This window comes from Egretta garzetta, unplaced genomic scaffold, assembly GCF_000687185.1.
Source record: "Egretta garzetta isolate BGI_Z169 unplaced genomic scaffold, ASM68718v1 scaffold273, whole genome shotgun sequence".
In the NCBI taxonomy this organism is placed as follows: Eukaryota; Metazoa; Chordata; class Aves; order Pelecaniformes; family Ardeidae; genus Egretta; species Egretta garzetta.
Window position 1 is genome coordinate 689908 of NW_009259236.1, and position 14459 is coordinate 704366.

Consider the following 14459-nt stretch of genomic DNA (forward strand, 5'->3'; position numbering starts at 1 on the left):
CGCAGAGGTCCGGCAGGGCTGCGAGTCTGAAAATTTGAGTTCTCTGCTTGGCTCTGCTGCAAGCATTAATTTTGATCCAAGATGAGTTGCTTAATCTCCCAAGCTCTCACTTGCTTCCTCAGTTAGAAGGTGGTTTGCACTTGCCCACTGAATAGGTTAACGTGAGTTTTGCCTCATGCTACGCTGACTTGTTTTCTCAACCTTCCCCACACCACAGAGCCCTGTCTCACTGCTGGAGCCTCCGGGTCAGGAGCAATTCTGGTGGGGCAGCACACCCAACCCCAGACCTTCTCCTAGTGTTGCACTTGAACCCTCTGAACCACAAGCCACATCAACAGAAGCTCCCTCCTAGCAGCAAAGTCAAGACAGCTCTCAGTGAACTGATTTAACTTTATGGAAATTTTTGCAGTGTAACCTTAGACTCTGACTCTCATTATTCTGCTGATTTGGTCCAGACCTGTCCTCCCTAGGAGCAGCCTGATGCATGTGTAAAAGCTTCTCTCTATATAACGCCCATTGGAATGGATTTTAAGGTCAGAGGAACTGCTAAAATTGTCATGCTTGACCTTCTCTTTTCAAAATCGTGGAGCTTATCTTTAGAAACCAAATCAAAGTTTATCCTTTGGGAAATGATCCTGCCTTGCCATGCAGACTGCAGAGTGATTGTAAGGCCACAAATTTTCCCTCTCGAAGATAAATTACCTTTACTTTTTAGAAATTTCACCTTATTTTGAGGTTAAGTTTGTCTAACTTCAGCTTTTTGATGTTGTCATATTTTTTTTTCAATGGGATTGCAAAGGTCATACTTGTTCCCGCTACTATCTACTTTCTTTGATTTTAATCACCTCTCTGTTGTGATCTAGCCACCTCTGAAGCCTCTCTCCAAATAGTGATTGCACTCTGAGTTCTTCAGGTTCACATCTGAAGACTCATGCTGTTTTGATGGTTCTCCACCAAACTCTATTCTGTAAACCCACATATTCGTGCTCATCAGTGTTATAACAGTGATGTTGCATTATCTGTAGTCAAAAGCAAAGCCTTTTTTCTGCTTTTCCTTTATATTCTTTTCATACATTAAATGATCAGAAGAGCCAGCCATTTCAGGTACTCTGAGAGCATTTTCTGGGAGATTAGTAATGATGTTCTCAAACCACCTCTCTCAGTTGCTGTTGCCCACAGTGTGGCCCTCAATCTCACAGGACCCTGCTTTCTTGATTTGCAGGCACAATACATTACACTATTGAAATGTACTTGCTGTGTTTAGAGAGCTTAAACAAGTGTTGCCTTTGCGTCATCTGCAGATCTACCAGGGAAGTTTTTATATTCTTATCTTGGCCAGTAGTAGAGGTATCTCATGCTGTGGGTAGAAGGAAGTCATCACTGAGGTGCCTGGCTCAGCAGAGCCTCCCCTGCTAACACATCCATCTGTCAGAGAACTGCCTAGCTATAGTTTCCTTAAGACTCTTGAGTACAAATTATTCAAAGTCTCCTAATTTGTAAATGTTGAGTCATGGCAAACACTATTCAAAAAAATCTTTCTTGCTCAATAAACAGTATCAAACAGGAAAAAGACATCTTTCAGCATTGTCAAATACAGACCAGAAAGATACACTGCCTGAATACTCCTGCCATTTCTGTGTTGTCTTTCATCGGTTTTTATTTACAGCTCACAAAGGAACTTTGCCCAGTCTGTGATTTTTATTTTTATGTTTTGTTGTCATTCTTTAATACAGACTCTTACAGTCTCTAAACATATTGTCCATACCTATTTCTTTGGTAACCTTAGCTTTCTTATCAGTTATCTTTATTTCTAACTTAATGACTTAGTCATTGCCCTTTTTTTTGTTCTATTTTTGGTTTTTAATAGTACCTCAGTTCTTAAGATTTCTCTGTGCCTCAAGCATGTGGACCATGGTAACTTTTTTGTTTGTGCTTTAGAATACAGAATTTGGGACACTTAGTAAGATGTCTTCAAATTCCTGGGTTTATCCTTTAAGATTTAGGAATATGTTCCTTTAAAATTCCACATGCACATATATATATGTGTGTATATATATTTATGCACATATAACTGCTTTTTATTACTGTCTGTCTATAAGTGCAATCAAATGATGATAGGAATGGAAATACTTGCTAATTTTTGGAATTGCAAATAGCCTTTTTATGTTAGGATGAGTCCTGGTATTTATTCCCTGCTGTCAGGTGCAAGACTTTCTGATTTATGAAATAATTCTGTTGGGGTTTTTTGGATACAAAGGAAGTTTGTTACTGACTTTTCTAGCTGAATTTCAGCAGGTTGAAGTCAGCTACAGTTCTACTGACTGAGAAAGTTGTTTCTAATTAAAGAAACTAGTAATATCTGTTTTCCAAGATACTGCCCGTTGTTGTGGAGGTGTTGTTGCAGCACTGCAAATACAGCTGCAGTTAACGTGATCTGCTAATGCCTGTACATCAAGCTCTGTTACTAGAAGTTCAGCCAGAGGGACAGGTTGAGGGAGTAACAGTCACTTCATGCAGAGACCTAAAAGGAGAAATGTGATTTTGTTTCACTCTTGTACTCAATATTCCTGATAACTCAGCAGTTCTGTTATCACCTGATGAAAGCAAACATGAAGATGACTTGGGAAATGGGAGATTCCTGGTGTTACAGAAGATTGTGTATCATATGCAGCCGCTTCGTGATCCATTCACAAGACTCGGTGCCGTCCCTTGACTTGTGCCACGTAACTAGCACTCAGCAGCGACCCAGTAAGGGCTTTCAGCTGTGGCTGGAATGGCTTGCTCACCTTGCAGCAGAGAGACTGATCACTCAAGGGTACACCTCAGCAGACCCACACAGCAGTCTTGGTAGTCAGTACAGGTGTTTTACTGGCTGGTTGAGACAAGGTTAGAGTTATGCCAGTATTGCTAGGCTGTTCGCAAAGGCCCTTGGCACCACTGTGAAGTTACTGTAAAGTAGCTCTGCTCTTTGATTCTGATTCGAAACTAATCCAGCAATATGAATGTGGCTGTAATCGGGTCCCTTAGGTGAAGTATCTTTTCATGTCAAAAATTCATGCTGGATAAAATACATACAAGATAAATGAATATTTAGTTCTGTAATGTTTTGTGAAGCCTAAGGATTACAGAAGACATAGAAAGTCCACACCTGTAATTACAAACTGGATCTGTTCCAGCATTGTTAAGAAATAGAGGAGGGGTTTGTATCAGGCCTTGCCAAATACTTGCTGTTTAGAAGTTCAAAATCAAAAGAAATAATCTGTGCAATAAACAATGTTTAAAAGAAAACTGAACAGCAGATGCTGGATTTTGCCCTGATATGCACCTAATGTAAGGATAGTGAAGGTAGTGGATTCACAGATCTGTATTGTAATTAGATTAGAATAAAACTATGTAGAAAATCCTGTCAATTCACTTACTTCTTCACTACAGAACAGAACATGCACCTAGAGAAAACACTGCATGCATTCAATGGTTGGTCTTCCTTTTTTGCAGAATATACACATCTTAATAAAATCTAGTACATGTATTCCCTCTGGATTGTCTCTGATTAACTACATGTTCAGTCACTGGGATTAGGTTTCTCTGTGCATAAATGTAACCCAGGATTCTAACAGGGAAGATGTTGAAATCCTGGCAATAGGCAATAAAGCTGTGTCTGCTATTGCTTTGCTCCTCTGAACCGCCCAGAGTATTCTATCCAGCCACTTTAGGCTACTGTGGCTGCACTTCTTGGTTGAGTGGAATTACCTTCTTTATAGTACCAACCTCCTGCTGCAAACTGTGTAGGTAATGTAAGTTTGTAGCTCTGGTCCTGTGTGAAGCAAGAGGTGGATTTGCCCCATGAAGACAGAATGAATAGCTCCTGTAAAGCCCATAGCTGGTAGTTAAGCGTTTCACCGGTGTGTGCAACTGGCTCAACACTGGATGGTCCACAAAAGTGAGAATTCAAGGCAGAGCTGACAGTGCGGTCACAAGTGACTGCTAAGATCTTACTAAAGGAAGTCCAGTTGATATTCAGCTGCCATGAGGACTGTTTCTTCGTGCTAGCAGAGCAGTTGCACGACTGGGGATTTAGCCTGAATCATTACTCACATCTTTGCTGTAAGGAAAAATGCTATGTCAGGCAGCTAATAATTGCATTGCTATTAGAAGCAACTAATGAGTATAACAATATTGCATGCTGACAGAATTAACACTAAGTTACAAAGTTTATTATAGTCTGTCTGCATGACATTGGTAGTCACTGTTGGGATGCTGGGAAATATTTTTGTATAAAAATCAGAAACCAGGAATGAACGAACAGTGCAAGTGTTCACAGCAGTGGGACAGCTGCAGTTTTGGCTTGCCCAAGGCAGCACAACAAGCGATGGAAGGCTGAGGGTCTTCCATGTCTCTTCGGTGCATGTTGTCACTCAGATTTACAGTCACGGCCTCACGCTCCATTTCCCACTGTCCCCCGGTGTGGTGTCTTGTGTCTTGCAGCCCCGTCAGCCTGGGAACTGCCAGTGTGAGCTCTGCTTCCCGCTGCTCCGTCCTGCCTCAGGTTGAACGGAGGCAGAGATTGTGCTGAGAGCTGTTTCCATTGAGATCTTGTGACAGTAGTGTTAACAGCTCTAGAAGGTCCTAGTCTTAAAGATACGTACTAAACAAGGATTTATCAGGCTAGAATTTTTTCAGTGTTCAAATTGTGTTACTTTCCTTCCTTTGGTAGTAACAGAGCAAATTCTGGTAGATTCTGAAGTTCTTTGGAAGCAAAGGAGCTGCACTTTTATTTTTGTATGTGAGCACAGATATTTGTAGTGGCTTGCTAAACAGATAAGAGCCTGGGAAAAAAGAGTGGACAGTTTGGGTCAGGATGTTATTAGAGGCAAATTTTGGTTTTCATAGTATTTGTGCTGTTCCAGCCGCCTGCGAGATCACAGAAGCCTGCAGAGAAGGAAACAATGGAATTTGATGTTATACCAAACATCAAACAGGGTTGAAGGTTCTGTGACCTCTGCAAGTAATTAAAATAAAGCTTCACTAGAAAGTGGTAAGCTACTGCCACAGTTCCTGTTTTACAATTCATGACATTCCTTAAGCGGTCCAAGTTATTCTTTGTGCTGCTCCTTGGTCCTTAAGAAAGGTAAGAAATCAGGTCATTCTCCTCAGAGTCACAGCAGAACTAAATATTTGATTAGGTTTTTCCATCAAATGGACCCATTATATCCGTTCATTAAAAAAAAAAAGAAAAAGAGCAGGGTCTTTTACTCTTAAATGTACTCTTAAAACTACATAGCAGGTTTTGTGGTATTTAAATAGTATTAGAAAAATAAAGCTTTCTACATGTTTAATAGCTGTTTGTCAGGTGATTGCTAAGATATCTGTGAATGGAGAGTGAACGAGTGCAGCTGTGCAAATGTAACGCAACAAATATGCACTTAATTGTGTCCTTTGGCCAGCAGAAAATGTCTGTTGGTAATTAGTTCTTCCTCTACCAGACCCACTGGCATGTGAGCTCTCCTAGCGGGATTCTTGTTATTGTTCTCTCTGGCTCTTGTTCACTGTTGTTCTGGAAGGAAGGACAGAACTGAAGGCATGAGTAATAGGAAATCTTAAGCTCTCACGTTCACCAAAGAGGAAAATGTTTATTTAATCAGACTGGAGCTCTACAAGCACTCAGAGAATAGAAGTTAGTCTTGTGGGAAGTGAGGACAGAGGGGATGGCTGGAAAACACACTCCTTGGCTTTTGAAGTCCTGTTACCATGGGGTTAAAGCTGCATGTGTGCTAAATGCAGGTGCTTTTTCTGCTGGGTTTCTGAGGCATGTTACATCAGCTTGTGTGCAGCTGGATTTATAGCTCCTGGGCTGGGATCATTCCTGGGATACCCACCATTGCCTTCCCTGACTTTTGCCCCCAGGAGGTCCCCAAAGGTATCTTGATAAAGTGAAGAGTTGGAGCATCAGCAGTGTGAGAAGGGGTTGTACAGGACCTCAGTGCATTGTGTTTACCTGGTGCTCCAAATAACTCCCCACCTCCCAGCCTTTTAGGTCACCTTTTAAACTGCAAGAGGTCTCTTTAAGCTTGATGCACACGGTGTGTAATGCGATGGCTGTGTTCTGGGATCTTTCCCATTCCAGACAATTGTACAGGGTTATTACCCCTCCATTAGAGGGAGCTTTCAAAGCCCTCTGTAAACAGTACACAGTGGCTTTTAAAATGGCACTGCAGGCTGGTTTAATCAGGATTTGTATGTTCCATTACTTAAGAGAGTAGTAGGCTGGAAGAAGGCTGAAAATTGATAGCTGCTGAATCTGAAAAGGTAATCTATGAAAAATTTGGTCTCTCATTAATAAATTTTATTATAGGTCTTGCTATTGTTGTAAAACGTAATAGAGCTTGTACTTTTGGCTAATGTTACTTGGTATATGTCCTCTGCTTATACCCGTGAAGCTCCCCTATGTAGCCCATCATCCATGAATCCTGACTACTGAGCCTCCAACCATCATTCATAAGCCCTACAGGAGACATGGTTATGTGGTTTTATTCTCATGATTGGTCATGAGGAATACATTTCTGTAATGGTTTTCCTTGTTAGTGCTTCTTCAAAGTATTTTATGAAAATGTTATTTAACCATCTTTGTAGACTGGGAAACTGAAGCTCAGTGTTGCTAAAGACTTGATTCCAGTATAAGTCTTGAAATGACCAGAATAAATAAAACCTTAATACTATGTAAAATAATGTTAAAACCTGTCTTCTATACATGAATATGCATATGATGTACATATATATAGTAGATATATTTAGTAATATATGGAAAATAAATAGAACGCATATATTGGTGCTCAACCATATCAGTGAGAGTTGCAGAACCATGGAAAGCTACTCAAATTTAACATCTGTATGTTTACATTTATAACGACACTTATACTTGTGGCCACTGTTCCTTCCTTCTGCAATTCTAAGGTTCTGGAAGTATTTGATAAATGAGTATATACTGTTTTTTTTAATCTAATTTTTTCTGTCTACTGTGTTCAAATGGGATTTAATCTGAGAACCTATTTTAGGTTTGTCAGTGTGGGTAGGAGATAAATAGGAAAGTCAGAAGAGATATATTGTTATAAATTGATAACTGGTGTTCTTTGCTTCTACTGCAAATGCAAGTCAGTTGATTTAACATAGAATTTATAAGCAGTGACAGTAACATGTAGGCTTAATATTTCATTTGACAAGAAACTTTGCTGTCAATTCATTCAATTCCATTTAAGAATTTGTATGCAAAGTAAGAGTAATGATGTTCAATATAATTTTGTTTGTAACTTGTAGCTAAGCAAAACCAAGGTATTTTCAGCAATGAATTCAGCTTACTCAAACTTAAGTTTCAGGGCAGTCCTCTAAGGTATGGGTCATACTTTGCACTTGATCATTTGTATAGTCCTGAAGAGGTCAACTAAAGCTGAAATAACTCGGAAGGGATCAGGAACAATCTGATAGGTCAAAACTTAGTGGCTGCATACCTGTGTTTTGAACAAGAAAGTGATTTGTTGCTGACAGCAGGGTGCAAGATGCTACTTGAGAAGTCCTTGTGTAGCAAAGCTAACTTTAAGGGATTTCTGGATGTGAAGTGGACTCGAGAAGGGGTAAGGAGAGGTAGGCATAGTAGGAAGGAAGTGACTTTAACACTCTTGCACCTCAGCTGAAGAACGTTCAGGGCAAATGTGCACTGAATTAATGCTACTTGTTATGGCCAACAGGATTGAGATTCAAGCCTTGCAGTCCAGAGCACAGTACCATGAGATTACGGGAAGCTGCACATTGGCCATACTAAGTGAGGGTTTAGCAGCCTGAGAGCAAGACCAGATCTCTGTAAAGTATGAATATTTCATCTCTTTGTAGGTCCAAAAGGTTTTCTTAATACATTGTAAATGACTGGTTGTTAGCAATCAGTTTTCTCAGATGATTACAGCAAGTCAGGCGTGGCACGACTGGCCTTGAGTTAGTTGAGATGCAGATTGTTTTCCAGTGGATACCCACTGAAGAAAGGCTGCCACTCCTGAGTTGTGGAAACATTATTGAGGCAGAAAACTCATGAAACTGGTTTGGAAGCATTCAGCAACAACTGCAGCTGCTGTGGTATGCAACTCCCCCAAAACCCCTCCAGCGCAGGATGTGTTGGTGCTTCCACTTCACAAGCTTGTGTTATCTGGGGTGTGGTGTTCATTTATCATCACTCACACTAGGCTAAAATTTGGCCAGTTGTTTCAGCCTTGGGGAAAGATCCAATAAGCTTGAAATCTGTCTCTTTGGCTGTTTTGAAGACACACGTGTACATTGTTTAAACTATATCCTCTTGACAGTAGCATACCAGAAGTTTTTCCAGGAAAAAAAGTCTTCAGAGAGGCCACAGGTCTACACATAATATTATGATGAATTCAGAATTTGTTTCTCCTATAAATAGCCTGGCTTTTAAAAACATGTAAACTGCTTATAGCAATTAACAGGTAAGTAGTTGAATCCAGACACCCTTTTCTAAAGGATTGTCAAGAAAAACTTTGTGATGAGGAGAAAAATAAGTGGAATGTTTATTGGATGATAGGTGAGAGACTCGTTAATATTAGTATTAGATGGGCCAGATACAGACCCTTTTAGCATCTATCTAATAGAAGTAACTGACTGAAGTTGTTACGAATTAACTGCAAAACAAGGATCAGGAAACTCAGGGATGCCAGGGGTAGGACTGCCAGAGTAGCTATGCAAAACCCAAAGCAAAACACCTTTTGCTTATGGCAATGGAATTTGATTAAAACATAGGTGCAATATGGCTTTCTTCTTCATAAACAAAAAAACAACTAAACAAAACCAAGCAAACAAAAACCTCGAAAAAACTGAAACCAAAACCACCACACTTCAAAGGCCAGACTGGAAGAACAGAAGCTGAAACTGTACAGATGTGAATGCATTGTCCACATACTATGGCCCTCTCACAATAGATACATCTCTGCTGAATCCTAACTACCCTTCTAAAAACTACATTGCCTTAGATGCGCATCAGTGTGCTTGATAGGGAATTACTTCTTTATAAAACCTGCTTCATCTGATAATTCTTATGTACAAAGGTTTCAGTTCTTTGTGTCTGGGAATTTGGTAAGCATCTCACAGGACACAGTCCCACCTCAGATGGGATATCTCAGAGGTTAATAAATAATAATATAACAGGCTCTGTACTCTTTCCAGTTCAGACTACACAGCTACTTAGCAACCCTACTGAACACCTTTTGAGAAACTATGAATTTTATTTCAGAAAAATCCATGTGCCTACTGAAAATTGGAGCTCTGTTAAACAGCAGCACTGTTATGCTGCAGATATTCTTTAGGTGGATGAGACAGGCAGAGCCCAGAACAGATCCCTGATTTATTATTTCAAATCTATTTTTCAGTTACCGTCTTCATGTTTGAAGAAGACCTTTTCTGGCAGTGATTCAGCCTTCTTAGGAATTTTTTATATCTCATTAACTGGGAGCAGTTCCCAGGACATCAGATTTGCCGTCATCGTTAAATCAAATACGTCTGAAATCACTTGTGACAAGCAGCTCTGTGGGCCCCACTCTGCTGAAGAACTTTAGGAATGCTCAAAAGTTGGGATTTTTTTTTTTTTTTTACTAAACACAGATAAAAGTGCTGTTCCTCTGTATGTACAATACATACATGCAAACAGCATGAGGCAGAAAGTACAGAAAAGCACTTTGTCATCTCATATAAATACTTTTAAATGCTAAGCCTGTATAATCGATGTCAAATGTGAACCAAAAATATGTTGTTATTCATCTCAATAGACATAAGGAAAGTTTGAATTTAGTAATGTTACAGTCTTGAGTATAATGAAGTAGGAAATGGATTTGATGACATTTTACGAGTCAGCTACAGAGTAAACAGGTATTTCGTGCATATAACATCTCAGTGGATAGGGAATGTTTTGTGAAGAAGGATTTGAGGTTGTTTGGAAAGCCAGATATGATTTTAAAGACTTTAGAATTCATTACTTGTTACTATTAAGGGTTGTTCTCTAGGATTAATTATTTTTCAACTAAAAAAGCCTGATGCAGACCATGCATGCTTAGTTTCTGATGCAAGGAGTTAATACATTGGTTGCTTTGGTCTCCTAAGGAGCAGAAATCACATTAATATTTGTGCCTTGATTTTTCCTGTCCTTATAGGCCTGAAATCTGATCAGCTTTGTTCTTTATGGGTATTGATGTATTTAAGAGAATGAATGGCTCACTGGATTTGGATTTGGGTAACAGGATCTAGAGCATTTAATATCTTTACATCAGAAGTTTGAATTCAGCTCAGGCTGTCTGTGCTAGTGTAGCTTCTGAAGTCGGGCATCTGTGAATTAAGTTAATGCTCCCAGAAGGGGCTCTAGAAAGCTCTCTCTTTTAATGCCCATATCAGCAGCATCAGGAAGAAGGCCAAGGAATGAAATGGCAGGTTGAAAGCTAGCATTCATTGTCTAAATTCATCCATAGCAATGGAGCAATTGAGAAAATACATGTTGTTTTACAAAATGAGGCAGCAGCAGGTTTAGATAAATATCTAACTGCAGTGTGACATTCATTGCCTTGGACTGTTAGATAGATGGAGATTTAAAAAGGTCTTGGGCAAATCATGGAGAATAGATAGATTGTGACATAGCCTCTAGCCAGGAAAACTCTAAACCACTGATTACTCAAATGGGAAGGTGTGAAGAGGAAAGGCTGTTCTGCATGGTCTTGTTTCTTACAGCCTTTTACCCCAAGTAGTCACTGCTGGCCTCTGTTGAGGACAGGATACTGGACTAGATAGACCAGTATGGCAGATCTTACATTGTCATAGCTATTGTCACATCGTGAAGGCAATGTTGTGTCATAACAGGTGAACTAGAAGAAAAATAGCACTGGTCTGTCAGCAAATAATGAGTGCTCACAAAGCAATGCGATGCAATGCATTGATCCCTCTTTCCCCTTTTTTATTTTTGTTCAGGCAGGTGACAAGCATTATCATCCAAGCTGTGCACGATGCAGCAGATGCAACCAAATGTTCACAGAAGGAGAAGAAATGTATCTGCAAGGTAAGGATGTCTCCATTCCAAAACAAGAAAATCAGACCTTGTAATTTTTTTGTCACAGACCTTAGGAGTTTATTAACCATCTCCATGTAATATGGGCAAGGAGGACTATAGCCATCCTATCTTCATTACAGTGTTCTCATACTTTTTCACTTGAAGCCCTTTCACCCTGACAGGTGGTTATAATGGTGGCTTTGCAGTGACTCTGCAGCCTAGCTGAGGCAGACTGTGTTTTCAAAAGCTGCATAGCAAAAATGAAATTTATTAGGCTGCCTCTGAATTTGGCATCTCACGAACAACTTAGCACACAGACTGGTATATGAGATATCAGACAAAGTTAAGAGGGCTTCCCCTGAATTCTGCTGATCAGTTTCTCTGCTCATCTGGGCCACACTCCAAACTGTAAAAGTCAATGGAAGAACTTCCAAAAACTGCAGTGAGCTTGTTCTGAATCATGTAGATCTCATTCCCCATGTGCATTGACAGGTTGTCTCCTCCAGTTCTTACCGTATTTGCTTGCCTTGCCTATTTCCCTTTTATCTGGTCACGTCTCTCTTTTTATTCCCATTTGCTTTATTTGTATGTCTTTCTACAGTCACTTCTTTCTTGTATGTTCATTTTCATCTCTTTTTCCTTATTAATAGTCCCACACTCCCAGGTATTGCCAAGCACGTTCTTTTAAATGATCTTTTCACATAAAAAAGAACATGCTCTTTTCTTCAATTCAAAAGTATCCTTGGTCTGAATTCCACCTATTCTCCCAGAAGGTAGCAGATTAACTATTAAGCTGGTATTATTTTTACTACTTGGTGTAGTTATTAATTAATGTTGATAGAAAGACATATAACACACAATTATGCAAGTCAGAAATCAAAGTGAAAAAGGCAGATACATATTAGGATTTTGTATATTGTGGTTATGTTAGAAAACTTGCTTGATACACCTGAAAGGACTGTAAAAGAATAGGAAAAAAATTATGAAAGTGTGGTCGCAGCCATCTCTTGAAATCCTGAGGAGAGATTCCTTCTGGAGGAATTCCAAAATAAGATAATATTGTTAAGGAATTCCTTTGAAGCTAACTTGTGTTAGTTTGTAGTTTGTCCTTCCTGTCAGTCCATCTCTTTCATCTCTCACTGACCTTATGCCTCAGTCATCTTATTCCAGCTGTGCACAGAATTGGATATGGAGTTGTGTAGCAGCTCTGCATTGCAAGAGGGCTGGGTAGGAAGTACTGCTCTGATGGCAGATTGGAAAGACTAATTTGAAAGCAACAGTTACAGCATCTGTCAGCTGGTAATCTTCTTAGTTTCCTCACATCATAGTATGATAAAGTACAGGCAGAGTTCAAGGTGAGCATCAGTTCATCCTTTTCTGTTATTAATAACAGCTGTTTGCAACTGATGCTGTTTGCACCAGTCTAGCAGAGAGTTGGAGTTCATGTTGGTTGGGCAGGCTGGGGTGTAAATTTCTGCAGATCCAAATAAGACAGAAAGCATTGCTGCTACTTAAACAAGGCTAGATTTTGTCCTGGCCAAGTTCAGGTGATACGAAAGAGGAGAGGAGAGACACCTGGCTCCTTGCTCTGCCATCATTCCCTTCTTGGCTGTATCTCCCTTTCTGTGGTTGTGAATTAATGTTCTTCATGCTCACTCTGTCTCAGAGGAGGAGCAGCCCCAGTTGCATTGCCTTATTGTTCACAAGCTGTTTTCTGGCTAAGTAATGTTATTGCTGAGTGTGCTTCAGACTGTCCTGCCAAAGCATTCCTTGCTGAATTCAGCATGCTTGTAAGAGTAAGGGACCTAAAAGCCTTTCCTGTGCAAAGCTCTCAGCTGAAATGTATATCCTGACTCCATCTAAATAATTTACCCTAGGGTACAGAATAACAGCATTCCAGGCATTTCTCTGAAATAAAAATACAATACCATAACACTAAAGCTAGAACCGAAATCACATTATTGATAAAGTACACGAAAATAGGCAGCTTCCATCTCACATCTAACTGTCCTCTCCACAGGACATGAAAGCACTGTGTTGGTATTGCTTTGTATTATAGAGAAGTCTGGCAGGCTTGTGGTAGCTACTTGTATTAGAAATGTGTGGGAAACCTGCAAAAGGAGAACATGGAAAAACAAGCGGTCTATTTTGGAGCTTTCTATGATAAGGATGGTTTGAATAATGCTAGCACTCGGGCTTTGACCTCCTCCAACACAGGAAAATGAAAAAGAAGCAGCATCAGAAACTTTCTCTTTCCTTTGACTTCCTAGTAATACATTACTATATGGACTGCTCCAGAAGACTGTTGCTGAGCTAGGATGTTGCTCAGCATTTAGAGGGTTGCTTCACTTGATTCTCACACAGGCTTTCAGTCTTATTCAGTGTGTAAATAATAGCCTGAGTTACTGATTTTTTAGACAGCTGTATGTTGAAACAATGGTATGTGCAAAGTAAAAAGCTGGATAAATGAACTGCCACGTGAGCAAACAAACATATGTTAAGAATGGGAATAACCAGAATTTGCTGAATGTTTCTGCTAGAAAAAAGAGCAGCAATGCAGCTTGAGAATTTGCACTGTTCCAAGCATTTAAAAATAGATTGACATGTGTGGATGAATAAAATATACAAGTTGCAGGTGGCTCAGAGTTCAAGATCATGAAAAATACTTACATTTAACTTCTTAAGCTAACTTTGTCTGTCTGATTTGGGTTTTTAGATTTCACATATTTCAAACCTCTTACGATTTTGTGGGAAAAAAAACCCACCAAACCAAACAAACAAAAAACCCCAACAAAACCCAAACCAAACAACCCTCACCCCCCAAACCTCACAACCCTTCACCATAAAAATGACAGGCAAACTCCCTTGCATTTCTTGTTCACTTTCAGCAGCTCCAGCATTCTCCTGGAGTGTCCCTAAAATTGTGCCAATTTGTGCTAAATACTGCCCAAAAATGCAGTGACAGCTTTTTCTTTGATGGTGGGGATGGTTTGATAAAAAAGAAACTGAGGTACAGAGGAACATACTCAAGAGTCACACGGGAAGCTCACACTGAATTTGAGAATTGAACCTAAACCTTCTTAGTTCATCGGCCTTATAACATGAACTGCCTTCCTCCTAAGCACTTGGATCTGTCTGACCTCCTAAGCAAAGGCACAGGGAGTGCTTCTCTCCTGATCTCGCAGGCTCTGTGGGGTCCTGGCTCTGAGGTTGCTGTTTGTTTACAGAGAAGGCTGTTGGTACACTTCTCCCTGTTGTCTGAGCATTTCCCCCTGCCAAATGCACAGTTTCTTCTTCCTAGGCTTAGACTCGGAGCCAAACATCTCAGACCCCTGATCCAGAGTCCCAGCATTCTCTCCAGTCTCCTGATGATGAT

At 40.0% G+C, this 14459-nt stretch overlaps 1 protein-coding gene across 9 annotated transcripts in view; it reads left to right on the forward strand.

Annotated features, from left to right (window-relative positions):
* The window catches only part of ABLIM1 (actin binding LIM protein 1), a 93318-nt gene that overhangs the window by 31766 nt on the left and 47093 nt on the right, over positions 1-14459 (forward strand). For 8 of the 9 annotated variants that reach the window (XM_035891475.1, XM_035891479.1, XM_035891483.1 and 5 more), the window contains exon 5: positions 11005-11092. In XM_035891475.1, coding sequence (XP_035747368.1) covers positions 11005-11092 — 88 coding nt within the window. Of the gene's footprint in view, positions 1-11004; positions 11093-14459 lie in introns of those variants that run through there. The other variant, XM_035891474.1, reaches the window with a different exon arrangement.